This window comes from Lethenteron reissneri, chromosome 56 (assembly GCF_015708825.2).
Source record: "Lethenteron reissneri isolate LAM-NWPU_2019-01 chromosome 56, ASM1570882v1, whole genome shotgun sequence".
NCBI classification, from domain to species: Eukaryota; Metazoa; Chordata; class Hyperoartia; order Petromyzontiformes; family Petromyzontidae; genus Lethenteron; species Lethenteron reissneri.
Window position 1 is genome coordinate 981,808 of NC_083834.1, and position 27,839 is coordinate 1,009,646.

The 27,839-nt window shown below is 53.4% G+C and overlaps 1 protein-coding gene across 2 annotated transcripts; it reads left to right on the top strand.

Annotated features, from left to right (window-relative positions):
* The first annotated feature begins 8,693 nt into the window (after positions 1–8,693).
* FDX1 (ferredoxin 1) lies at positions 8,694–27,472 on the top strand. Of its 2 annotated transcripts, none has more exons than XM_061574624.1 (4): positions 8,694–8,940; positions 20,565–20,680; positions 25,947–26,076; positions 27,224–27,472. In XM_061574624.1, the coding sequence occupies exons 1-4, from the start codon at positions 8,843–8,845 to the stop codon at positions 27,330–27,332; spliced, it is 453 nt and encodes a 150-aa protein (XP_061430608.1). In that variant the 5' UTR covers positions 8,694–8,842; the 3' UTR covers positions 27,333–27,472. The 2 variants fall into 2 exon arrangements, with proteins under 2 accessions (XP_061430608.1, XP_061430609.1); XM_061574625.1 differs by lacking the exon at positions 8,694–8,940 and adding an exon at positions 16,145–16,436.
* The last annotated feature ends 367 nt before the right edge of the window (positions 27,473–27,839 follow it).

The following is a 27,839-nucleotide window of genomic DNA, read 5'->3' on the forward strand; positions in this document are numbered from 1 at the left end:
GTACACACACACACGTGTACACACAAACACACACACGTGTACACACAAACACACACACGAGTACACACACACACGAGTGTACACACACACGTGTATACACACACACACGAGTGTACACACACGTGTGTACACACACGCGTACACATACACACGCGTGTACACGTACACACGCGCGTGTGTGTACACACACACGCGCGCGTGTACACACACACGCGTGTACACACACACACACGTGCACACACACGCGTGTACACACACACACGCGTGTACACAAAGACAAATATCCCCCGTATAACATTAACAGACTGCAGGGGCAAGTGCTGTTAGCGAGCACCTGTGAAGGCCGGCACGGCACACGAAGGGGTGGGTGGCCAGCACCACTCCCCGGCCGCCTTTGTCTCCCCAGTGGCGATGTTTACACACTTACTGGGTACTCATTTGAGGTTGAGTCGACCTAGGGGAGGCCCAGGACTGGTTCAGATAATCGTCACCGTTGAGGGCCGTGAGCGAGAATCGAACTCGGGCCGCCAGGTTCGTAGCGCAGCGCTCACCTCTGCGTGGTTCTGTCTCCCCCCTAGGTCGACCCAGCCTAAAATGAGTACAGCTGTACCTGGTGCGGTGTGGGGAGACAAAGGCGGCCGGGCGTGGTGCTGGCCACCCTCCCCCTCGTGTGCCGTGCCGGCCTTCACAGGTGCTGCTCGCTAACAGCACTTGCCCCAGCAGCCTGTCGCAGGCTGTACGGGGCGTCTTTGTGTGTGCGGGTCGCGGGCCGTCTCACCTGGGTGCACAGCTGCCGTGGCGACGGTGCGGCTCATGGCGACGCCGGTGATGGCGACGACGATGATGGCGTGGAGGGAGATCGCGAGGCGAGCCATGGATTTGCGGGCGTGTTCCTCCTCCTGCCCCTCCCGCGATGTCTCCAGGCTCGTCCCAACTCGGAGTGGGGGCGTCTTCCTCTCGTCGTCTCCAGCGCAGTTCCTTCCCTTCCCGTAATATAGCGCGTGTCGGTGTGTGTGTGTAGGTATGTGTAGGTGTGTGTGTGTGTAGGTGTGTGTAGGTGTGTAGATGTGTAGGTATGTGTGTAGGTGTGTAGTTGTGCGCGTGTAGGTGTGTGTGTGTAGGTGTGTGTGTGTAGGTGTGTGTGTCGGTGTGTGTAGGTGTGTGTGTAGGTGTGTGTGTCGGTGTGTGTGTAGGTGTGTGTGTCGGTGTGTGTAGGTGTGTGTTTGTAGGTGTATGTGTAGGTGTGTGTGTGTAAGTGTGTGTATGTGTGTCGGTGTGTGTATTCACGTGTATGTATGCCATGGTGTTTACATGCGAGTGGGGAGCGGTGGCGCAATGGTTAGCGCGCTGCGCGACTCACCCGGCGACCCGAGTTCGAATCTCGCTCTCGGCCAACGCCAGTGACGCTTTTCTGAACCAGTCCTTACACCCCCCCCCCCCCTAGGTCGACTCAGCCTCAAATGAGTACCTGATTCGGTGTATTAACATCGCCGCTGGGGAGACAAAGGCGGCCGGGCGTGGTGCTGGCCACCCACCCACATGTAGCTCTTATCACTTGCCTTAACGGTCCATTAAGACTCTATGGGTGACCTCTGTTTTTCGTGTGCCAGTGTGTGCGCGTGCCTCTGTGTGCATGGGCGTGTAGGTGGCGCGTGCGCGTTTACCTGCGTGTCCGTGTACCGCGTGCACGCGCGTCGTCTCGAGTGGACGCCTCGCTCCGCTCGCCTCGCCCGACTGAGCAAGCGAGCTCGACGGAGCCCCAATAGTCATCGACTCTTGGGGCTGATGACTAAGCCCACAACCCCGGCCCCCCCACTTAACCCCCGCTGCCCTCGACGGTTCGGCCACGCGACATTTGAGTAAGAAAATTCCCAGCGCCACCCGGAGCAGCTCCCGGCAGGAGGAGTGAGAATGTGAGGGCGTGAGTCGACAGACTGAACGAGTTGCGTGCGGGTCTCTGTGTGTGTGTGTACAATCAGCGCTTGCCCCGACAGTCTGTGGAGGCTACACGGGGGACTTTTGTATGTGTATGGGGAGCGGTAGTGTGGTGGTTAGCGCGCTGCGGTGCGAACCTGGCGACCCGACTACGATTCCCGCTCACAGCCAGCACCAGTGACGATTATCTGAACCGGTCCTGGATCTTCTCTAAGTCGACTCAGCCTCAAATGAGTACCCGGTGTGTAAACATTCCCCTTTGGAGACAAAGGCGGCCGGGCGTGGTGCTCGCCAACCACCCCCTCGTGTGTGCCGTACCGGCCTTCATCGGTGCTACTCGCTAACAGCACTTGCCCCAACAGTATGTCAAAGGCTATACGGGGGATCTTTGTCTTTGTGCACTCAACCGAGGGGGTGCCCAGAATCAGACATCGCTCGCCACTGGTGTGAGAGCCGTGTGGTTAGGAGTTGAAGTCAGCTGGCCGCAGCCTCAACGTCCTGCGGACAGCGCCGCTGGGCGGCTGGAACGCAGAGGGGTGGTGGTCGTTCTCTGCGGAGGAGGGAGGCTCGTGAAGGACGCCGCTCCTTGGGCAGTTGGAGGGAGTCGCCCTCCAACCACAACGGGAGACAGAGGAGCGACGCTCACAACAACGAGCGGCTGAAACGCCACACGTTGGCGCAGTGGGGGGCACGAGGGCTGAACGATTAATCGATTTCAAATCGAAATCGCAGTTTGAAACAATGCGATTAGCAAATCGCAAAGGCTGCGATTTTAAAAGTCCAATTACTTTATTATTGGAATTGTTTAATATTTCTTATTATAACTGTATGTTTTCTGTTTTATTGTTTTATTTCAATTAATAAATACATGTTGGAAGCAATTAATATATTTTAAGTTCTCATCCTTGCATTAGAATATATAGAGCAGTTCATATTTTGATGGTATCATGTGGTAATGCTATTACACAGTGACTATTGAACTGAAGCTTGACTTTTAAAAATAAGAATCGCAAATCAATCACAATATCTGTCAAAAAAAATCGCAATTAGACATTTTCCCCAAATCGTCAACCCTAGGGGTCACGGGTGGTGGATCTGCCGGTCGTCTCGGTCAGTCAAGCCATGGCACCTGGGCCTGTCCCGTGACCCCTGCCAGCAGCGAGCCTCCTACGACGCTCCGACTGTCCTCACGAGCCTGGCGCAAGCACAACTCCTGCGGCGAAGGGCGACTGTAGTTGTCGTCCATGTGGCTATGTCGTTTGTTAACATCGCCACTGGGGAGACAAAGGCGGCCGGGCGTGGTGCTGGCCACCCACCACCTCGTGTAGCTTGCCTCAAAGGTCCATTAAGACTCTATGGAGGACCTCTGTCTTTGGTGTGCAAGTGTGTGCGTGTGTCTCTCTGTGTATATGAACGTGTAGGTGGTACGTGTGCGTTTACCTGTGTGTCCGTGTATGAATGCACGTGCGTCGTCTACACTGTGTGAGCAGCAGAGGCCTCAACTCCGCTTCCGTCGGGTGCCCATTCACTCTGCATCAGCTGCGGAAGTAACGCTGCCCCGCGGAGTCAGCTGTGCCCAGAAGCGTCCCTTTGGCTACGGCGAATCGAGACGATCGCCCCGGGCCCCGCGCCTTGGGAGGGAGGGGGGCGCGGTGTCAGGTGTAATGCTTCAGGTTCAGTTCGAAGGCGTCGAGGTCCCCCGCTCCACGGAGGGCCCTGAACGCAGACGGCGCGAAGCGAGCTCCCCTCCCGTGGGCTTTGCGGAGGAGCCGACGTCCCCTGTCTCGCCACGAGACGCCGCGAAAGCAAAGCGTGAGATCCGCCGGTTCCGGCTGCGTGGGATCGAGTGTTGTCCCCTCGCGCGCGTGGATCTTCTCCGCGTGCTCCGGGTTCTTCACACGCACGTGCATAATAAACACGCCGAGGAGCGCCTGAAAGCAGCGGTTCTTGATTCTTACTGCAGCCTTGCACCTCTTTGGTTTTCAGTCGTTAAAAAAGATGTATAATGTTAAAAAACCGAGAAAGACATTGATGAAACAAAGTAAGTTGTAACGTACGTGTCCGTGCTTAATTCGTGTATCGATGATTTACCTTCTAAGCACAAATCTGGCCGTGTCTCGCTACCCCCAGAAAGTTAAGAAACCGCTGCCTTCGAGGGCTCCCATGTGTCGCAAGCAGAGAGAAGGGCGGCAATGAGTGTGGCCGAGACGACCCGAAGCGTTGCGTGGAGCCACAGGCCCCAGGTCGCTTCCACGTAGCAGCGGTTCGCGGCCGATGCAAAGATAATGCCGCTCGACTGAGTCGGAGTGAGACCTCTGCTGCCAAACCAGAGCTGGTCATACGCACACTGTCCAGGTAATCTCTACATAGCTGCCCCATCACTCATGGGGAGTTGAGGTGGTGGAGTGTTTGATGACATAGAATACCCAGGCAGGTGCTTTGTGTTGTGTGTGTGGGTGAGGCTGATGATAAGGCCCCATCTCTTAGTAGCACGCTCCAGGTTCAGCGGTCGCGTCTCCAACTAATTCTCAGAGTGAGCAGCAATCATCGGCAGACTCAGTATGGTTGACCAATAGGGAGCCGTCACTTGACCGCACCCGGGCATCCCACTGTCTCTACAAGATGTAAATGTCCCCGGCACGGCTGTGGACAACTTCTGGGGCCAGGTGGCCACAGAGGATGTGAAGGTCGTGCAGGGGCCAGGCGACATCGCCGCTGCGCAACGACGTGGACAGGGAATGGCTCCGACTCTTGGCCACGCAACTTTCACCCGGGCCTGCCCGCCATCACGACTGTGAGCGGAGGGCCGGTGAATCTCCATCGACCCTGGCCAGGCCAATAACGCAGAGGCGTAGTCGGCAGGTCCTCTTGAGATGCCCCACAACCTGTTGCTGTAGCACACGGGCCGAGACTGTGGTGTCCGTGAGACACCGCTCCGATCTGACACCAAATCTGAACTCCGCCAGCCTCTCCTCGGTGCGCTACGGGCCGCAGTGATGTTGGATGATCCTCGCCAGAGCCTTCCTCAGCACGTGGTTTGGCCAGGAGACGTCACAGACGCCTGCTCGCCTCGAGGCCTCCGGCACACGTCAAGATATTTCTCACACGCACAAAAAGGCAAAGATCCCCCGTATAACCTTAACAGACTGTTGGGGCAAGTGCTGTTAGCGAGCACCTGCGAAGGCCCCCCAGGTTAGGAAGAACCACTGCCTTAATATGTAGAGGATCGCAGAGCTTGGGCAACAGTTGGTAAGCACCGCCGTCTCCTCTGCTGCTGTCCCCTTCGCGCTCCCCGTCTGTGGCTCCTCCTGGCTCCTCCTGGCTCCTCTTGAGCCACCCCTCTCTCTCGCTCTCTCTACGAGAGCGGCGGCGGCGGCGCGGTTTTACGAGTTGACATTAAGATAATAATAATAGTTGTTGTGGTTGTTGTGGTTGTGGTATGATTGGTCGCGTAATGTTGCTGCGTAATGGGTTTAACGAGGGCGCGTCGCGGGCCCGCAGTGATGCGGGATCGTGGTGACGTCACGCCCCCAGACCGCAGCGACCCCCCCCCCCCCCACCGGCTTTCCGGGAATTTTTACGGGGGGAGGGAGAAGGGGGGTAAGCCCCCCCCCAAATGTAAAGTTCATAAAAAACAATTTAACATTTATACAAATTAAACAAATTCTAGTTGCTGATGCTGCTGCGTTGGCAGCGGTGGTGGACAAGTGCAGCCAACACGGCGACTCAGCTAACTCAGCTACTCAGCTACTCAGCTACTCAGTCACTCAGCTACTCAGCCACTCAGCCACTCAGCTACTCAGCCACTCAGCCACTCAGCTACTCAGCCACTCAGCCACTCAGCTACTCAGCTACTCAGTCACTCAGCTACTCAGCCACTCAGTCACTCAGCTACTCAGCCATTCAGTCACTCAGCTACTCAGCCACTCAGTCACTCAGCTACTCAGCCATTCAGTCACTCAGCTACTCAGCCATTCAGTCACTCAGCTACTCAGCCATTCAGTCACTCAGCTACTCAGCCATTCAGTCACTCAGCTACTCAGCCATTCAGTCACTCAGCTACTCAACCACTCAGCTAACTCAGCCACTCAGCCACTCAGCCACTCAGCTACTCAGACACTCAGCTACTCAGCCACTCAGCTACTCAAGCACTCAGCCACTCAGCTACTCAGCCACTCCGCTAACTCAGCCACTCAGCTACTCAGCCACTCAGCTACTCAGCTAACTCAGCTACTCAGCCACTCAGCTACTCAGCTAACTCAGCCACTCAACTACTCAGCTACTCAGCCACTCAACCACTCAGCCACTCAGCCACTCAGCTACTCAGCTACTCAGCCACTCAGCCACTCAGCTAACTCAGCCACTCAGCTACTCAGCCACTCAGCCACTCAGCTAACTCAGCCACTCAGCCACTCAGCTACTCAGCCACTCAGCTACTCAGCTACTCAGCCACTCAGCTACTCAGCCACTCAGCCACTCAGCGACTCAGCCACTCAGCCACTCAACTACTCAGCCACTCAGCTACTCAGTCACTCAGCTACTCAGCTACTCAGTCACTCAGCCACTCAGCTACTCAGCTACTCAGCCACTCAGCCACTCAGCCACTCAACTACTCAGCCACTCAGCTAACTCAGCTACTCAGCTACTCAGCCACTCAGCTAACTCAGCCACTCAGCCACTCAGCCACTCAGCTAACTCAGCCACTCAGCCACTCAGCGACTCAGCCACTCAGCCACTCAGCTACTCAGCTACTCAGCCACTCAGCTACTCAGCCACTCAGCCACTCAGCGACTCAGCCACTCAGCCACTCAACTACTCAGCCACTCAGCTACTCGGTCACTCAGCTACTCAGCTACTCAGTCACTCAGCCACTCAGCTACTCAGCTACTCAGCCACTCAGCCACTCAGCCACTCAACTACTCAGCCACTCAGCTAACTCAGCCACTCAGCTACTCAGCCACTCAGCCACTCAGCTAACCCTGCCACTCAGCAAACTCAACCACTCAGCCACTCAGCTAACTCAGCTACTCAGCCACTCAACCACTCAACCACTCAGCCACTCAGCCACTCAGCTACTGGGTGAGTGAGTGGGTGGGTGGGTGGGTGAGTGAGTGGGTGGGTGGGTGAGTGAGTGAGTGAGTGAGTGGGTGAGTGGGTGAGTGAGTGAGTGAGTGGGTGGGTGGGTGAGTAAGCGAGTGGGTGAGCGGGTGGGTGAGTGGGTTGGTGGGTGAGTAGGTTGGTGGGTGAGTGGGTGAGTGAGTGGGTGAGTGAGTGGGTAGGTGAGTGAGTGAGCGAGTGGGTGAGTGGGTGGGTGAGTGGGTTGGTGGGTGAGTGAGTGAGTGGGTGAGTGGATGGGTGAGTGAGAGGATGAGTGGATGGGTAAGTGAGTGGGTAAGTGAGTGCATGAATGAGAGGGTGAGTGAGTGGGTGTGTTGTTGTGACCCGCAGTGTAGTGAGTGAGTGGGTGAGTAGCTAAGTGGGTGGGTGAGTGAGTTATGAGTGAGTGAGTGGATGAGTGAGTGGGTGAGTGAGAGGGTGAGTGAATGAGTGGGTGGGTGAGTGAGTGGGTGAGTGAGTGGGTGGGTGAGTGAGTGGGTGAGTGAATGAGTGGGTGGGTGAGTGTTCGAGTGAATGAGTGGGTGTGTAAGTGGGTGGGTGAGTGAATGAGTGGGTGTGTGAGTGGGTGGGTGAGTGAGTGAGTAAATGAGTGGGTGGGTGAGTGGGTCCGTGAGTGAGTGAGTGGGTGTGTGAGTGGGTGGGTGAGTGAGTGGGTGTGTAAATGAGTGGGTGGGTGAGTGGGTGAGTGGGTGGGTGGGTGAGTGAGTGAGTGGGTGGGTGAGTGAGTGAATGTGTGAGTGAGGGAGTGAGTGTGTGAGTGGGTGAGTGAGTGAGTGGGTGAGTGAGTGAGTGGGTGGGTGAGTGAGTGGGTGGGTGAGTGAGTGGGTGAGTGAATGAGTGGGTGAATGAGTGGGTGGGTGAATGAGTGGGTGGGTGAGTGAGTGTTCGAGTGAATGAGTGGGTGTGTAAGTGGGTGGGTGAGTGAATGAGTGGGTGTGTGAGTGGGTGGGTGAGTGAGTGAGGGAATGAGTGGGTGGGTGAGTGGGTCCGTGAGTGAGTGGGTGTGTAAATGAGTGGGTGGGTGAGTGGGTGAGTGGGGGGGTGAGTGAGTGAGTGAGTGGGTGTGTGGGTGGGTGAGTGAATGTGTGAGTGAGGGAGTGAGTGTGTGAGTGGGTGAGTGAGTGAGTGAGTGAGTGAGTGGGTGAGTGAGTGAGTGGGTGGGTGAGTGAGTGGGTGGGTGAGTGAGTGGGTGAGTGAATGAGTGGGTGTGTGAGTAGATGGGTGAGTGAGTGAGTGAGTGGGTGAGTGAGTGGGTGACTGTGTGAGTGAATGAGTGGGTGTGTGAGTAGGTGGGTGAGTGAGTGAGTGGGTGAGTGAGTGGGTGGGTGAGTGAATGAGTGGGTGTGTGAGTGGGTGGGTGAGTGAATGACTGAGTGAATGAGTGGGTGGGTGGGTGAGTGGGTGGGTGAGTGGGTGGATGAGTGAGTGGGTGTGTTGTTGTAACCTGCAGTGTGGTGAGTTCCGCAGAATTGAAGAGTGAGAGGTGGTGAGTGCGGGGGGGGGGGGGTCGTCCTTGAGGAGTTAGGGAGGGGGGGGGGGCTCACTGGATGACCTTGGCCTCGCCATGTCAACGTCCTTTTTGATGCTCCAAAGTCTGATGTCCCATCCTCCCTGCTCCCCTCCCATCACGTGGGAGCTGATAAGAGAGACGCGACTTTCACAGAGAGTCCCAGCGACTGACTCTATCGTTTCTCGCTCTCGGCTGGCTCTCTCCAGACTCCCCAAACTCTCTCCTCTCTCTCTCGCCTCCCGTCTCTCCGTGTCCCCGCCACCCCGGGCCACCCTCTCCATGGCCGTGCTGCTGAGGGTGACGCTCTCCCGGCGTCTCCCCGCGCTCTCCCCGCGTCTCTTCAGCTCCAACGCGCCGAGCGAGAGCGATGCGCCCGGGTGAGTAACGACGTTTCGGTCAATGGCCCTGCTTCGTGGCATATCAATCGTCGCCGGTTATGTTTGTTTCTTCATTTTAAAGGCCACGCGGTGTTCGAGACGAATGGCGATGATCAGTTTGCTGGTTTGTGCACTTGGCCCGGCAGCCCGTGTAGGCTACCTGGGGACCTTTGTCAATGCAAATGGAACGCTCTTGAGTGGAGATGAGCGGTGAACTGAGCGTGTACTTTGTTCTCCCACACGGCCTGAGCGTGCGAATGTGTGTGTGTACGTGTGTGTGCGTGTGTGTGTACGTGCGTGTGTACGTGCGTGTGTACGTGTGTGTGCGTGTGTGTACGTGTGTGTTTGTACGTGTGTGTACGTGTGTGAGCGCGTGCGTGTGGGGAGTGGTGGTGTAGTGGTTAGCGCTACGCTGCGCTACGAACCTGGCGACCCGGGTTCGATTACCGCTCACGGCCAACCCCAGTGACGATTATCTGAACCGGTCCCTGGGATTCCCCTAGGTGGACTGAGCCTCAAATGAGTACCCGGTGCGGTGTGTAAACATCGCCACTAGGGAGACAAAGGCGGTCCGGCGTGGTGCTGGCCACCCACCTCCTCGTGTGTCGTGCCGGCCTTCATAGGTGCTCGCTAACAGCACTTGCCCCAACAGTCTGTTAAGGTTATACGGGGGATCTTTGCCTTTTTGTGCCCGTGTGAAAAATATCTTGACGTGTGCCGGAGGCCTCGAGGCGAGCAGGCGTCTGTGACGTCTCCTGGCCAAACCACGTGCTGAGGAAGGCTCTGGCGAGGATCATCCAACATCACTGCGGCCCGTAGCGCACCGAGGAGAGGCTGGCGGAGTTCAGATTTGGTGTCAGATCGGAGCGGTGTCTCACGGACACCACAGTCTCGGCCCGTGTGCTACAGCAACAGTTGTGGGGCATCTCAAGAGGACCTGCCGACTACGCCTCTGCGTTATTGGCCTGGCCAGGGTCGATGGAGATTCACCGGCCCTCCGCTCACAGTCGTGATGGCGGGCAGGCCCCGGGTGAAAGTTGCGTGGCCAAGAGTCGGAGCCATTCCCTGTCCACGTCGGGGCGCGGCGGCGATGTCGCCCGGCCCCTGCACGACCTTCACATCCTCTGTGGCCACCTGGCCCGAGAAGTTGTCCACAGCCGTGCCGGGGACATTAACATCTGGTAGAGACAATGGGATGCCCGGGTGCGGTCAAGTGACGGCTCCCTATTGGTCAACCATACTGAGTCTGCCGATGATTGCTGCTCACTCTGAGAATTAGTTGGAGACGCGACCGCTGAACCTGGAGCGTGCTACTAAGAGATGGGGCCTTACCATCAGCCTCACCCACACACACAACACAAAGCACCTGCCTGGGTATTCTATGTCATCAAACACTCCACCACCTCAACTCCCCATGAGTGATGGGGCAGCTGTGTAGAGATTACCTGGACAGTGTGCGTATGACCAGCTCTGGTTTGGCAGCAGAGGTCTCACTCCGACTCAGTCGAGCGGCATTATCTTTGCATCGGCCGCGAACCGCTGCTGCGTGGAAGCGACCTGAGGCTTGTGGCTCCACGCAACGCTCCGGGCCGTCTCGGCCACACTCATTGCCGCCCTTCTCTCTGCTTGCGACCATTGGGAGCCCTCGAAGGCAGCGGTTTGTTAGCTTTCTGGGGGTAGCGAGACACGGACAGATTTGTGTTTAGAAGGTAAATCATGGAAACACAAATTTGGCAAGGGCAGGTAAGTCACAACATCAAACCCTACGTATCGGCAACATTGTACGTCTTCACTATGGAGACCTCATTTGCCAGTAAAAATATGATAATTGGTTCTTTACCCTTCTATCTGGCAACAAAACTGACACCTTTTTGCAAGGAGTCATGTTTGCATAGACCGCAATATCTGCAGTCATAAATACAAACAAAAGACATAACTCTGATAATGTGCACTGTCCCTGAAGTTGATTGGTCCACACCCGAGACAGCTTTCCTTCGAGCCTAGTCTCATATGGGTTGGACCAGATGACGCCAAAAGGCGCACAACTCAAGGACAATGCACCATCAGAGTATGAGAGCTCGGGGCAAGCATCTACACTATGGGGACCTCATTTGCCAGTAAAAATATGATAATTGGTTCTTTACCCTTCTATCTGGCAACGAAAACTGACACCTTTTTGCAAGGAGTCATGTTTGCATAGACCGCAATACCTGCAGTCATAAATACAAACAAAAGACATAACTCTGATAATGTGCACTGTCCCTGAAGTTGATTGGTCCACACCCGAGACAGCTTTCCTTCGAGCCTAGTCTCATATGGGTTGGACCAGATGACGCCAAAAGGCGCACAACTCAAGGACAATGCACCATCAGAGTATGAGAGCTCGGGGCAAGCATCTACACTATGGGGACCTCATTTGCCAGTAAAAATATGATAATTGGTTCTTTACCCTTCTATCTGGCAACAAAACTGACACCTTTTTGCAAGGAGTCATGTTTGCATAGACCGCAATACCTGCAGTCATAAATACAAACAAAAGACATAACTCTGATAATGTGCACTGTCCCTGAAGTTGATTGGTCCACACCCGAGACAGCTTTCCTTCGAGCCTAGTCTCATATGGGTTGGACCAGATGACGCCAAAAGGCGCACAACTCAAGGACAATGCACCATCAGAGTATGAGAGCTCGGGGCAAGCATCTACACTATGGGGACCTCATTTGCCAGTAAAAATATGATAATTGGTTCTTTACCCTTCTATCTGGCAACAAAACTGACACCTTTTTGCAAGGAGTCATGTTTGCATAGACCGCAATACCTGCAGTCATAAATACAAACAAAAGACATAACTCTGATAATGTGCACTGTCCCTGAAGTTGATTGGTCCACACCCGAGACAGCTTTCCTTCGAGCCTAGTCTCATATGGGTTGGACCAGATGACGCCAAAAGGCGCACAACTCAAGGACAATGCACCATCAGAGTATGAGAGCTCGGGGCAAGCATCTACACTATGGGGACCTCATTTGCCAGTAAAAATATGATAATTGGTTCTTTACCCTTCTATCTGGCAACAAAACTGACACCTTTTTGCAAGGAGTCATGTTTGCATAGACCGCAATACCTGCAGTCATAAATACAAACAAAAGACATAACTCTGATAATGTGCACTGTCCCTGAAGTTGATTGGTCCACACCCGAGACAGCTTTCCTTCGAGCCTAGTCTCATATGGGTTGGACCAGATGACGCCAAAAGGCGCACAACTCAAGGACAATGCACCATCAGAGTATGAGAGCTCGGGGCAAGCATCTACACTATGGGGACCTCATTTGCCAGTAAAAATATGATAATTGGTTCTTTACCCTTCTATCTGGCAACAAAACTGACACCTTTTTGCAAGGAGTCATGTTTACATAGACCGCAATACCTGCAGTCATAATACAAACAAAAGAACATAACTCTGATCAGAGTTATGTCTTTTGTTTGTATTTATGACTGCAGGTATTGCGGTCTATGCAAACATGACTCCTTGCAAAAAGGTGTCAGTTTTGTTGCCAGATAGAAGGGTAAAGAACCAATTATCATATTTTTACTGGCAAATGAGGTCCCCATAGTGTAGATGCTTGCCCCGAGCTCTCATACTCTGATGGTGCATTGTCCTTGAGTTGTGCGCCTTTTGGCGTCATCTGGTCCAACCCATATGAGACTAGGCTCGAAGGAAAGCTGTCTCGGGTGTGGACCAATCAACTTCAGGGACAGTGCACATTATCAGAGTTATGTCTTTTGTTTGTATTTATGACTGCAGGTATTGCGGTCTATGCAAACATGACTCCTTGCAAAAAGGTGTCAGTTTTGTTGCCAGATAGAAGGGTAAAGAACCAATTATCATATTTTTACTGGCAAATGAGGTCCCCATAGTGTAGATGCTTGCCCCGAGCTCTCATACTCTGATGGTGCATTTTCCTTGAGTTGTGCGCCTTTTGGCGTCATCTGGTCCAACCCATATGAGACTAGGCTCGAAGGAAAGCTGTCTCGGGTGTGGACCAATCAACTTCAGGGACAGTGCACATTATCAGAGTGATGTCTTTTGTTTGTATTTATGACTGCAGGTATTGCGGTCTATGCAAACATGACTCCTTGCAAAAAGGTGTCAGTTTTGTTGCCAGATAGAAGGGTAAAGAACCAATTATCATTGTACGTCTTGTTTACGATTGGGAACCAGAGGTGTGCGAGGCTGCAGCAGTGAAGGTTTCGAACCACTGCTCTCATGGGACATCTCCGCCGCTTTGAGACATTCCGCCTGGCCTGCCTACGATCCATCCTGGGTTTGATCAGACCGCGTAAAAGTGCGAGGAGCTCACAAGATGTCTGCAAGATCCGGACACAGTCCCCATTGTCAGTGCAGCTCCTCTGGTCGCGAGCTGCTCCTCTAGATCTACTCGGCCTTAAATACGTCCTCGGAGCAGGCGTGGTTCTGGTAACACCCTATGCGTTGGTCTTCATCGCTGCTCGCTACAGCGCACAGGAGCCTGTGTTGTTCTGCACGGGGGATCTTTGTCGCTGTGTGTCTGTGTGTCACTGCCCACGCTGGTTCTGATTCGATGGCCCCAGTGCCGGATGAAGCGAGTGCAGGGCCTGTAGAATATGTTATAAAGGGGCCCTAAATAGAAAAAAAATCACGTAAATATTAAAACACACGTTTAACTTGCACAGTAAAGTAATTGTATTTTTTTATTTGCTTCACAGCCAGATAATATGACAAATCGCTAACCTTAAACACCCAGTCGTTCGTAAAGTTGAAGGCGGTATAGTACTATAGTAATAGAGCAAGTGCAGAATCACTGAACCGGAGTTGATCGCTTGAAAGCATTTAGCGCGGGGCCCTTGAAAGTGCGGGGCCCGTAGCTACTACATATGTAGCTGCTGCAAATGTAGTAACTTCTACATGTGTAGTAGCTACTACATGTGTAGTAGCTGCTACATGTGTAGTAGCTACATCTGTGAAGTACTGAACCGCGGTTTGATTAAACTCAGGATGGATCGTAGGCAGGCCAGCCTGAATGTCTGAAACCGGCGTGTATGTTCCATTAGAGCAGTGGTTCTAAACCTTCACTAGGAGCTACACATTTGTAGCTACGACATATGTAGTAGCTACTACACATATGTAGTAGCTACTACATATGTGTAGTAGCAACAGTAGCTGCACATGTAGCTACTGTTGCTACGAGGATAATCCGGCACTGGATGGCCCCCGATGCGATCCGCATCCAACACCGAAGGTCCCCACGAGGCCAACGATGTTGTCGGAAACAAAGGCAAAGATCACCCGTACAGCCTGTGACAGACTGTCGGGGCAAGTGCTGTTAGCGAGCACCTATGAAGGCCGGCACGGCACACGAGGGGGTGGGTGGCCAGCACCACGCCCGGTCGCCTTTGTCTCCCCAGTGGCGATGTTTACTCACCGCACCAGGTACTCATTTGAGGCTGAGTCGACCTAGGGGAGGCCCAGCACCGGTTTAGATAATCGTCACTGGTGTTGGCCGTGAGCGGGAATGGACGCCGGCTCGCCAAGTTGGGAACACTTCTCGTTGTGACGCTAGAACAGACCCGGGTGTCCTCCCTGTGACCCTCCCCCCCTCCTCCACCACCACGACCACCACCACCACCACGACCACCACCACTACCACCACAACCACCACGACCACCACCACCACCACCACCACCACGACCACCACGACCACCACGACCACCACCACCACGACCACCACCATGACCACCACCACGACCACCACCACCACCACCACGACCACCACGACCACCACCACCACGACCACCACCACGACCACCACCACCACCACCACCACCACCACGACCACCACCACGACCACCACCACCACCACCACGACCACCACGACCACCACCACCACCACGACCACCACTACGACGACCACGACCACCACTACCACCACCACCACCACGACCACCACTACCACCACCACCACGACCACCACCACGACCACCACCACCACCACCACGACCACCACCACCACGACCACCACGACCCCCCTCTCACGGCCACGAGTGAAGGACGCGGCTTCTCGGCCTCAGGGCTACGGGGAACTGTGGGGTAGAGGCGGGGGGGGGACTCAACAACAACAACGACGACGACGACTCGGAGCGTGGCGAGGGGGAGGAGGAGGCACGCGTTGATGAGCCGGCGCTACCAGCAAACTGCGCAAGCTCTGCGCTCCTCGATCTATATAAAGAAAGATCTTAATCTGTGCGTGTCAAACACCTCGAGGGTACTTTCCGACAAGGCAGGAAGCTGACATTTGCTACATAGGTAGCTTTTAGGAGGCAAACAGCAGGGGAAATCAGAAAATCCGAGATCTTTTTTTATTTTAAGGCCCACAAATCTCGATTTAAAGTGCCCATTAACATGTTTGTGTGAGTCATTCAGAGATCGTTCAAAATATAAGATTGTGTTTTTTTCGTTTGATAGAGCGTTGAACAGCAACTACAACTAAATCGAGAACAATTGTTCTGTCTTTTATTTATTTTTAATATTTCGGATTAAAGCGGTTTTGAACGAAATAAAATCGCATTTCATGATGTTCAAATCTGAATAATTCGAAAACGGTAAAAGATAGGAGAATTGCCCCTCATAGAGTATTAAGTTAATAGATTTTTGTTATTTCTAATAATACAAAAACAGAACGGAATCTTTCAATCGAGCGGTTTCCGACGGGTGCGTCTTCAAACGTAACAAGTTGAATCAAGTCTTCAACAATTTTCGTGGGGGGGTTTTTTGTGGAATAATAAAATTGTTTGGAGTAGTTGTTCGCGTGTCTGATCGTAGATATAAATTATACAAAACCACATCAGGCTAATTATTATTAATTATTATTAATTATTATATTCATTGCAACCATTTGCCCGACGAACACGGGCTTCGTGAACGAGTGTATAATAATAATGATAATAAGGCGTCACCGGCCAAGTAACGTGGAGTGGACACACACGCGTGGGAGGGAGTCCTCAAGTCCTGCGCGTGCGAGAGGATAACACTGCGTGACAGACAGAGCACAATCCCCCACGGCTGTCGTCACGCTGCAGGATGCGCTGGGAAGCCGCCTCTGTCGCTAGAACCGCAACATTCGTGCGACCCCCCAGCCGGTGCCTGGCTTGCGAGGTCACGTGCCCCACAGTGACGGTGCTCCGGTGGTGATGTGAGAGGCCTCAGGAGGGTCAAGTTGAGTTCGAACTGAAGAGACGAGCGCGGGTCGCGTTCGCAAGAGTGGCCCGCCTCGCCAGAAGAGCAAAATATAAACTAATAAACTAATACGATTACGTAAAAACACAAACAGCTATTACAAAAATAGAAGTCAGCGCAAAAAACAACTGCGTCACGTGAGAAATTGAAAACGCCACGTGAACATAAATAAACTATTGGTGATGTCATGACGATCGTGACGGTGATGGGGTGGTAATGTCTCGGTGAGTCTGTGGGTCTATGGAACTCTGTGTGAGTCTGTGGGTATGTGGGTTTCTGTGTGAGTCTGTGAGTCTATGGGTTTCTGTGTGAGTCTGTGAGCATACGGGTCTCTGTGTGAGTCTGAGGGTCTCTGTGTAAGTCTGTGAGTCTATGGGTCTCTGTGTGAATCTGTGGGTATAAGGGTCTCTGTGTGAGTCTGTGGGTATATGGGTCTCTGTGTGAGTCTATGGGTCTCTGTGTGAGTCTATGGGTCTCTGTCTGAGTCTGTGAGTCTATGGGTCTTTGTGTGAGTCTGTGAGTCTCTGTCTGAGTCTGAGGGTCTATGGGTCTCTGTGTGTGTCTGTGAGTCTATGGGTCTCTGTGTGAGTCTATGGGTTTCTGTGTGAGTCTGAGGGTCTATGGGTCTCTGTGTGAGTCTGTGAGTCTATGGGTCTCTGTGTGAGTCTGTGAGTCTATGGCTTTATGTGTGAGTCTGCGAGTCTATGGGTCTCCGTGTGAGTCTGTGAGTCTATGGGTCTCTTGTGAGTCTGTGAGTCTATGGGTCTCTGTGTGAGTCTGTGGGTCTATGGGTCTCTGTCTGAGTCTATGGGCCTCTGTGTAAGTCTGTGAGTCTATGGGCCTCTGTGTGAGTCTGTGAGGCTATGGGCCTCTGTGTAAGTCTGTGAGTCTATGGGCCTCTGTGTGAGTCTGTGTGTCTCTGTGTGAGTATGTGAGTCTATGGGTCTCTGTGTGAGTCTGTGGGTCTCTGTGTGAGTCTGTGAGTCTATGGGTCTCTGTGTGAGTCTGTGAGTCTATAGGTCTCTGTCTGAGTCTGTGAGTCTATGGGTCTCTGTGTGAGTCTGTAGGTATATGGGTCTCTGTGTGAGTCTGTGAGTCTATGGGTCTCTGTGTGAGTCTGTGAGTCTATGGGTCTCTGTGTGAGTCTATGGGTTACTGTGTGAGTCTGAGGGTCTATGGGTCTCTGTGTGAGTCTGTGAGTCTATGGGTCTCTGTGTGAGTCTGTGAGTCTATGGGTTTATGTGTGAGTCTGCGAGTCTATGGGTCTCCGTGTGAGTCTGTGAGTCTATGGGTCTCTGTGTGAGTCTGTGAGTCTATGGGTCTCTGTGTGAGTCTGTGGGTCTATGGGTCTCTGTCTGAGTCTATGGGCCTCTGTGTAAGTCTGTGTGTCTATGGGCCTCTGTGTGAGTCTGTGAGGCTATGGGCCTCTGTGTAAGTCTGTGAGTCTATGGGCCTCTGTGTGAGTCTGTGAGTCTGTGTGTCTCTGTGTGAGTATGTGAGTCTATGGGTCTCTGTGTGAGTCTGTGGGTCTCTGTGTGAGTCTGTGAGTCTATGGGTCTCTGTGTGAGTCTGTGAGTCTATAGGTCTCTGTCTGAGTCTGTGAGTCTATGGGTCTCTGTGTGAGTCTGTAGGTATATGGGTCTCTGTGTGAGTCTGTGAGTCTATGGGTCTCTGTGTGAGTCTGTGAGTCTATGGGTCTCTGTGTGAGTCTGTGAATCTATGGGTCTCTGTGTGCGTCTGTGAGTCTATGGGTCTCTGTGTGAGTCTGAGGGTCTCTGTGTGAGTCTGTGAGTCTATGGGTCTCTGTGTGAGTCTGTGAGTCTATGGGTCTCTGTGTGAGTCTGTGAGTCTATGGGTCTCTGTATGAGTCTGTGGGTCTTTGTGTAAGTCTGTGAGTCTATGGGGTCTCTGTGTGAGTCTGTGGGTATATGGGTCTCTGTGTGAGTCTGAGGGTCTCTGTGTGAGTCTGTGGGTCTATGGGTCTCTGTGTGAGTCTGTGGGTATATGGGTCTCTGTCTGAGTCTGTGAGTCTATGGGTTTCTGTGTGAGTCTGTGGGTCTATGGGTCTCTGTGTAAGTCTGTGGGTCTCTGTGTGAGTCTATAGGTCTCTGTGTGAGTCTGAGGGTTTCTGTGTGAGTCTGTAAGTCTGTGGGTCTCTGTGTGAGTCTGTGAGTCTATGGGTCTCTGTGTGAGTCTGAGGGTTTCTGTGTGAGTCTGTGAGTCTGTGGGTCTCTGTGTGAGTCTGTGAGTCTATGGGTCTCTGTGTGAGTCTGTGAATCTATGGGTCTCTGTTTGCGTCTGTGAGTCTATGGGTCTCTGTGTGAGTCTGAGGGTCTCTGTGTGAGTCTGTGAGTCTATGGGTCTCTGTGTGAGTCTGTGAGTCTATGGGTCTCTGTGTGAGTCTGTGAGTCTATGGGTCTCTGTGTGAGTATGTGGGTCTTTGTGTAAGTCTGTGAGTCTATGGGGTCTCTGTGTGAGTCTGTGGGTGTATGGGTCTCTGTGTGAGTCTGAGGGTCTCTGTGTGAGTCTGTGGGTCTATGGGTCTCTGTGTGAGTCTGTGGGTATATGGGTCTCTGTCTGAGTCTTTGAGTCTATGGGTCTCTGTGTGACTCTGTGGGTCTATGGGTCCCTGTGTAAGTCTGTGGGTCTCTGTGTGAGGCTATAGGTCTCTGTGTGAGTCTGTGGGTCTATGGGTCTCTGTGTGAGTCTGTGAGTCTATGGGTCTCTGTGTGCGTCTGTGAGTCTATGGGTCTCTGTGTGAGTCTGAGGGTTTCTGTGTGAGTATGTGAGTCTGTGGGTCTCTGTGTTAGTCTGTAAGTCTATGGGTCTCTGTGTGAGTCTGTGAGTCTGTGGGTCTCTGTGTGAGTCTGTGAGTCTATAGGTCTCTGTGTGAGTCTGTGGGTCTCCGAGTCTCTGGGTGAGTCTGTGAGTCTATGGGTCTCTGTGTGAGTCTGTGAGTCTATGGGTCTCTGTGTGAGTCTGTGAGTCTATGGGTCTCTGTGTGAGTCTATGGGTCTCCGAGTTTCTGTGCAAGTCTGTGAGCCTGCCGGTCTCTGTGTGAGTCTGTGAGTCTATGGGTCACTGTGTGAGTCTGTGTGTCTATGGGTCTCTGTGTGAGTCTGTAGGTCTCCGAGTCTCTGGGTGAGTCTGTGAGTCTATGGGTCTCTGTGTGAGTCTGTGAGTCTGTGGGTCTCTGTGTGAGTCTGTGGGTCTCTGATGATGGTGGTGGTATGGCGGTGATGGTGGTTGTATGATGGTGCTGGTATGATAATAATAGTGGTATTATGATGGTGTTGACATGATGGTGGTGGTATGATGGTAGTTGTATGATGATGGTTTAATGATGATGGTGTTATGATGATGGTGGTGGTGGTTGTATGATGATGTTATAATGATGACGGTGTCATAATGGTGGTGGTGTTTGTATGATGATGGTGTTATGATGATGATGGTGGTGTTTGTATGATGATGGTGTTATGATGATAATGGTGGTGGTGGTGTAGGGTAATCTCTGTATGATGATGATGATGGTGGTGGTGGTGTTTGTATGATGATGGTGTTGTGATGATGATGGTGGTGGTGTAGGGTAATCTCTGTATGATGAAGGTGTTATGATGATGGTGGTGGTGTTTGTATGATGATGGTGTTATGATGATGGTGTTATGATGATGATGATGGTGTTATGATGATGATGGTGGTGCTGGTTGTATGATGATGGTGTTATGATGATAATGGTGGTGGTGGTGTAGGGTAATCTCTGTATGATGATGATGATGGTGGTGGTGGTGTTTGTATGATGATGGTGTTGTGATGATGATGGTGGTGGTGGTGGTGTAGGGTAATCTCTGTATGATGAAGGTGTTATGATGATGGTGGTGGTGTTTGTATGATGATGGTGTTATGATGATGGTGTTATGATGATGATGATGGTGTTATGATGATGATGGTGGTGCTGGTTGTATGATGATGGTGTTATGATGATAATGGTGGTGGTGGTGGTGTAGGGTAATCTCTGTATGATGATGATGATGGTGGTGGTGTTTGTATGATGATGGTGTTGTGATGATGATGGTGGTGGTGGTGGTGGTGTAGGGTAATCTCTGTATGATGAAGGTGTTATGATGATGGTGGTGGTGTTTGTATGATGATGGTGTTATGATGATGGTGTTATGATGATGATGATGATGGTGTTATGATGATGATGGTGGTGCTGGTTGTATGATGATGGTGTTATGATGATGATGGTGGTGGTGCTGGTTGTATGATGATGGTGTTATGATGATGGTGGTGGTGGTGTTTGTATGATGATGGTGTTATGATGATGGTGTATGATGATGGTGGTGGTGGTGTAGGGTAATCTCTGTGCGCTTCGTGGATCGCGATGGGCGCGTGCTGCCCGCGCGTGGCCGCGAGGGCGACTCCCTGCTGGAGGTGGTCACCCAGAACCAGATCCACGTCGACGGCTACGGTGAGACGGGGGTGGGCAGCGTGGGTGGTGGTGGTGGATGTTGTGATGGATGTTCGTGGTGGTTGTGGATGTTTTGATGAATGTTCGTGGTGGTGGTGGATATTCGTGGTGGTGGTGGTGGTGGTAATGGATGGTCGTGGTGGTGGTAGTAATGGATGTTTGTGGTGGTGGTGGTGGTAATGGATGTTTGTGGTGGTGGTGGTAATGGATGTTCTTGGTGGTGGTGGTGGTAATGGATGTTCGTGGTGGTGGTAATGGATGTTCTTGGTGGTGGTGGTGATAGATGTTCGTGGTGGTGGTGGTAATGGATGTTCTTGGTTGTGCATCTGCCGGTCATCTCGTGCAGTCCAACTCACGGCACCTGGATCTGCCCAGTGACCGTCGCTCAGTGAGCCTTCCACACTTCACGTGGCCTTCCAAGTGCACCTAGCCTGGCACAAGTGCTGTGGTGGGGAGCCGTAGTGTAGTGGTTAGCGCGCTGCGCTATGAACCCGCTCACGGCCAACACCAGTGACGATTATTTGAACCGGTCCCGGGCCTTTCCCTTGGTCGACTCAGCCTCAAATGAGTACCTGGTGCGATGTGTAAACACCGTCACTAGGGAGACAAAGGCGGCCGGGCGTGGTTTTGGCCACCCACCCCCTCGTGTGCCGTGCCGGCTTTCATAGGTGCTCGCTAACAGCACTTGCCCCTACAGTATGTTAAGGCTATACGGGGGATCTTTGTCTTTGTGAGTGTATGTGTGTGTGTATGTGTGTGTATGTGTGTGTATGAGTGTGTGTGAGTGTGTATGTGTATGAGTGTGTGTGTGTATGTGTGTGTGTATGTATGTGTGTATGCGTGTGTATGCGTGTGTATGTATGTGTATGTATGTGTGTGTGTATGTTTGTGTGTGTATGTATGTGTGTGTATGTGCGTGTGTATGTGTGTATGTGTGGGCGTGTGTGTAGCGGTTCGCGCGCTGCGCTATGAACCTAGCCACACGGGTTCGATTCCCGCTCACGGCCAACACCAGTGACGATTATCTGAACCGGTCCTGGGCCTCCCCTAGGTCGACTCAGCCTGAAATGAGTACCTGGTGTGGTGTGTAAACATCGCCACTAGGGAGACAAAGGCGGTCGGGCGTGGTGCTGGCCACCCACCCCCTCGTGTACCGTTCCGGCCTTCATAGGTGCTCGCTAACAGCACTTGCCCCTACAGTCTGTTAAGGCTATACGGGGGATCTTTTGTGTGTATATGTGTGTGTGTATATGTGTGTGTGTATATGTGTGTGTGTATATGTGTGTGTGTATGTATGTGTGTATGTATGTGTGTATGTGTGTATGTATGTATGTGTGTATGTATGTGTGTATATGTATGGTGCGATGCATTGACATCATCACTTGGGAGACAAAGGCGGCCGATTGTCGTGATAGCCACCAGAGGGCAGCATCGCGTCAGCCACGCGCACGTGCTCGGTGCTGCTGCGATTGTTCACGCTGCTGCTGGTGGTGCTGGTGGTGGTGTTGGTGGTGCTGCTGTTGGTGGTGGTGGTGTTGGTGGTGCTGTTGTTGATGGTGTTGATGGTGTTGCTGTTGGTGGTGGTGGTGGTGCTGTTGGTGGTGCTGTTGGTGGTGCTGTTGGTGGTGGTGTTGATGGTGTTGGTGGTGTTGGTGGTGTTGGTGGTGTTGATGGTGCTGTTGGTGGTGGTGTTGTTGGTGGTGCTGCTGCTGGTGCTGCTGCTGGTGCTGTTGGTGGTGCTGGTGCTGGTGTTGGTGGGTGTTGATGGTGGTGTTGATGGTGGTGTTGGTGGTGTTGGTGGTGGTGTTGGTGGTGGTGCTGCTGGTGGTGGTGTTGTTGGTGGTGTTGGTGGTGCTGCTGCTGGTGGTGCTGTTGGTGGTGGTGTTGATGGTGGTGTTGGTGGTGTTGATGGTGGTGTTGTTGGTGGCGGTGTTGATGGTGGTGTTGTTGGTGGTGCTGTTGGTGGTGCTGCTGCTGGTGCTGCTGTTGATGGTGGTGTTGATGGTGGTGTTGATGGTGGTGGTGGTGTTGGTGGTGTTGATGGTGGTGTTGATGGTGGTGGTGGTGGTGTTGGTGGTGTTGATGGTGGTGTTGTTGGTGGTGGTGTTGATGGTGGTGTTGATGGTGGTGGTGGTGTTGGTGGTGGTGTTGTTGGTGGTGGTGTTGATGGTGGTGTTGATGGTGGTGGTGTTGATGGTGGTGTTGATGGTGGTGCTGTTGGTGGTGGTGTTGTTGGTGGTGTTGTTGGTGGTGGTGTTGATGGTGGTGGTGTTGTTGGTGGTGTTGGTGGTGGTGTTGGTGGTGGTGGTGCTGTTGGTGGTGGTGGTGTTGATGGTGTTGATGGTGTTGGTGGTGTTGCTGTTGGTGGTGGTGGTGGTGCTGTTGGTGGTGCTGCTGTTGGTGGTGCTGTTGGTGGTGGTGTTGATGGTGGTGGTGGTGTTGGTGGTGTTGGTGGTGTTGATGGTGGTGTTGTTGGTGGTGGTGTTGATGGTGGTGTTGGTGGTGCTGCTGCTGGTGCTGCTGTTGGTGGTGGTGTTGGTGGTGCTGTTGGTGGGTGTTGATGGTGGTGTTGATGGTGGTTGTGTTGTTGGTGGTGTTGGTGTTGGTGGTGTTGGTGGTGTTGGTGGTGGTGCTGTTGGTGGTGGTGTTGATGGTGGTGTTGTTGGTGGTGTTGGTGGTGCTGCTGCTGGTGCTGTTGGTGGTGGTGCTGCTGGTGCTGCTGTTGGTTGTGCTTTTGGTGGTGGTGTTGATGGTGGTGTTGGTGGTGTTGATGGTGGTGTTGTTGGTGGCGGTGTTGATGGTGGTGTTGTTGGTGGTGGTGGTGTTGATGGTGGTGTTGTTGGTGGTGCTGTTGGTGGTGCTGCTGCTGGTGCTGCTGTTGATGGTGGTGTTGATGGTGGTGTTGATGGTGGTGGTGGTGTTGGTGGTGTTGATGGTGGTGTTGATGGTGGTGGTGGTGGTGTTGGTGGTGTTGATGGTGGTGTTGTTGGTGGTGTTGTTGGTGGTGGTGTTGATGGTGGTGGTGTTGTTGGTGGTGTTGGTGGTGGTGCTGTTGGTGGTGGTGTTGATGGTGGTGTTGATGGCGGTGGTGGTGTTGGTGGTGTTGATGGTGGTGTTGTTGGTGGTGTTGTTGGTGGTGGTGTTGGTGTTGGTGGTGTTGATGGTGGTGTTGTTGGTGGTGTTGTTGGTGGTGGTGTTGATGGTGGTGGTGTTGTTGGTGGTGTTGGTGGTGGTGCTGTTGGTGGTGGTGTTGATGGTGGTGTTGATGGCGGTGGTGGTGTTGGTGGTGTTGATGGTGGTGTTGTTGGTGGTGTTGTTGGTGGTGTTGTTGGTGGTGTTGGTGGTTGTGTTGGTGTTGATGGTGGTGTTGTTGGTGTTGTTGTTGGTGTTGTTGGTGTTGTTGTTGTTGATGGTGATGGTGGTGTTGGTGGTGTTGGTGGTGTTGTTGGTGTTGTTGTTGTTGTTGTTGATGGTGGTGGTGTTGTTGGTGGTGTTGTTGGTGGTGGTGCTGTTGGTGGTGGTGTTGATGGTGGTGGTGTTGGTGTTGTTGATGGTGGTGTTGTTGGTGGTGCTGCTGCTGGTGCTGCTGTTGATGGTGGTGTTGATGGTGGTGTTGATGGTGGTGGTGTTGTTGGTGGTGTTGTTGGTGGTGTTGTTGGTGGTGGTGTTAATGGCGGTGGTGTTGTTGGTGGTGTTGGTGGTGGTGCTGTTGGTGGTGGTGTTGATGGTGGTGTTGATGGTGGTGGTGGTGTTGGTGGTGTTGATGGTGGTGTTGTTGGTGGTGGTGTTGTTGGTGGTGTTGGTGGTGGTGGTGGTGTTGGTGGTGTTGGTGGTGGTGCTGTTGGTGGTGGTGTTGATGGTGGTGTTGTTGGTGGTGGTGTTGGTGGTGTTGTTGGTGGTGGTGTTGATGGTGGTGTTGTTGGTGGTGTTGTTGGTGGTGCTGCTGCTGGTGGTGGTGCTGTTGGTGGTGGTGCTGTTGGTGGTGGTGCTGTTGGTGGTGTTGGTGGTGGTGTTGGTGGCGGTGTTGATGGTGTTGATGGTGTTGTTGTTGGTGTTGTTGTTGGTGTTGTTGGTGGTGTTGTTGGTGGTGTTGGTGGTTGTGTTGGTGTTGATGGTGGTGTTGTTGGTGTTGTTGTTGGTGTTGTTGGTGTTGTTGTTGTTTATGGTGATGGTGGTGTTGGTGGTGTTGGTGGTGTTGGTGTTGTTGTTGGTGTTGTTGGTGTTGTTGGTGTTGTTGTTGATGGTGGTGGTGGTGGTGTTGGTGTTGTTGGTGGTGGTGCTGTTGGTGGTGGTGTTGATGGTGGTGTTGGTGTTGTTGATGGTGGTGTTGTTGGTGGTGCTGCTGGTGCTGCTGTTGATGGTGGTGTTGATGGTGGTGTTGATGGTGGTGTTGATGGTGGTGGTGGTGATGGTGGTGTTGATGGTGGTGGTGGTGTTGGTGGTGTTGATGGTGGTGTTGTTGGTGGTGTTGTTGGTGGTGGTGTTGATGGTGGTGGTGTTGTTGGTGGTGTTGGCGGTGGTGGTGGTGTTGGTGGTGTTGGTGGTGGTGCTGTTGGTGGTGGTGTTGATGGTGGTGTTGGTGGTGCTGCTGCTGGTGCTGTTGGTGGTGGTGCTGCTGGTGCTGCTGTTGGTGGTGCTGTTGGTGGTGGTGTTGATGGTGGTGTTGGTGGTGTTGATGGTGGTGTTGTTGGTGGTGGTGTTGATGTTGGTGTTGTTGGTGGTGTTGTTGGTGGTGCTGCTGATGGTGCTGCTGTTGATGGTGGTGTTGATGGTGGTATTGATGGTGGTGGTGGTGTTGGTTGTGTTGATGGTGGTGTTGATGGTGGTGGTGGTGTTGGTGGTGTTGATGGTGGTGTTGTTGGTTGTGTTGTTGGTGGTGGTGTTGATGGTGGTGGTGTTGTTGGTGGTGTTGGTGGTGGTGCTGTTGGTGGTGGTGTTGATGGTGGTGTTGATGGTGGTGGTGGTGTTGGTGGTGTTGATGGTGGTGTTGTTGGTGGTGTTGTTGGTGGTGGTGTTGATGGTGGTGGTGTTGTTGGTGGTGTTGGTGGTGGTGTTGTTGGTGGTGGTGTTGATGGTGGTGGTGTTGTTGGTGTTGTTGGTTGTGTTGTTGGTGGTGTTGGTGGTTGTGTTGGTGTTGATGGTGGTGTTGTTGGTGTTGTTGTTGTTGGTGGTGTTGATGTTGGTGGTGGTGTTGTTGATGTTGGTGTTGTTGTTGTTGGTGTTGTTGTTGTTGATGTTGTTGATGTTGTTGTTGTTGTTGCTGTAGGCGCGTGCGAGGGCACGCTGGCGTGCTCCACGTGCCACGTGCTGCTGCCCCGCGACACCTTCCACAAGATGGAGCCGCCCGGCGACGACGAACTCGACCTGCTCGACCTCGCCACCGGGGTCCAGAGCACGTGGGTAGCGCCACTCACCACTCACCACTCACTCACCCACTCACCACTCACCCACTCACCACTCACTCACTCACCACTCACCACTCACCACTCACCCACTCACCACTCACCACTCACTCACCACTCACCCACTCACCACTCACCCACTCACTCACCACTCACCCACTCACCACTCACCACTCACCACTCACCCCTCACCCCTCACCACTCACCCCCTCACCACTCACCCCCTCACCACTCACCCACCCAAGGCCTCACTCTTGATCCGTCATCAATCTGAGCCCAGACCTGGTGTCCGGAGTGGGTGGCAGGGCGAGACGATTGAAGTCTCCACATCGTGTTGGTCCCACGGGCCCAGTGACCGACTGGGCAGAGGGTCGCCAAGCAACGCGAGGAGCCGAAACGTCGCCCTGACTCCCACAGCCACCGAACCCGCTCCACGTCGTGCGCTCGCCGCTGCCACCGCCTCCACTCCCACACAGATCCCGGAGAACGCTGGCGGAGCCGAGTGGAGCAAATCCAGAGCAGACTCCTCGCTCCAGACGCACACATAGCCCGCAGCCCCTGCCTCTGAGCCCCCTCCACCCCCCCTCCTCCTCCACCCCCTTTTCCCCCTCCTCCCCCTCTCCTCCCTCCTCTTCCTCCCCCTCCTCCTCCTTGAAGACACCGCTGCTACTGCTGCTGCTGGAACCGTGAACCGCACCAAAGCATCACCAGCAAGCCAATGCGCGACATCTTGCACCTCCGATTAGCACGGCTGGCTACGTACGGTGCGAAAGAAGTCCGACATTCGTGTGTACATCTGCTTCGTGAGTGGAACGTGAAACACGCACGAGCCAGAGTCGTGCACTGGTGGCCAAGCAACCCACACGAAGGAGCGCAGAGTGAAGCGCCGGGGTGTGGTCTGCGCTCCTTAAATGGAGGAGTGACAGAAACACGACACGAACTCTCTCTCTGCCTCTCGCTCTCTCGCCTGGAGACCGCTGTGGGTTACCAGCAGATCTCCACGCCGGCATTTAGCTCCTGAAAATGACCCCTTATGGACGACTAGAGACACCTCGCCCCCACTCTCCAAACACGCGAGCGTTGACACGTGACCTCCGACACGTGCAGTGATGGTGCCTCTCCCCCACCCCCCGCCTCCCAGATCTCGTCTCGGCTGTCAGGTGACGCTGACGCGTGACCTCCAGGACGCGACCTTCACAATTGCCAACGGGAGCGTGGACACACGAAACCAGGGCCTCAAGCAGGACTGAGGGGCTCGCAACTCAACCAGACCAGGGGACCATCAGACCCAACCAGCAACCATCAGACCCAACCAGAGATCATCAGACCCAACCAGAGACCATCAGACCCAACCAGAGACCATCAGACCCAACCAGAGACCACCAGACCCAACCAGACACCACCAGACTCAACCAGAGACCACCAGACCCAACCAAAGACCACCAGACCCAACCAAAGACCACCAGACCCAACCAGAGACCATCAGACCCAACCAGAGACCATCAGACCCAACCAGAGACCATCAGACTCAACCAGAGACCATCAGACCCAACAAAAGACCATCATACCCAACCAGAGACCATCAGACCCAACCAGAGACCACCAGACCCAACCAGAGACCATCAGACCCAACCAGAGACCATCAGACCCAACCAGAGACCATCAGACCCAACCAGAGACCACCAGACTCAACCAGAGACCACCAGCCTCAACCAGAGACCATCAGATCCAACCAGAGACCATCAGACCCAACCAGA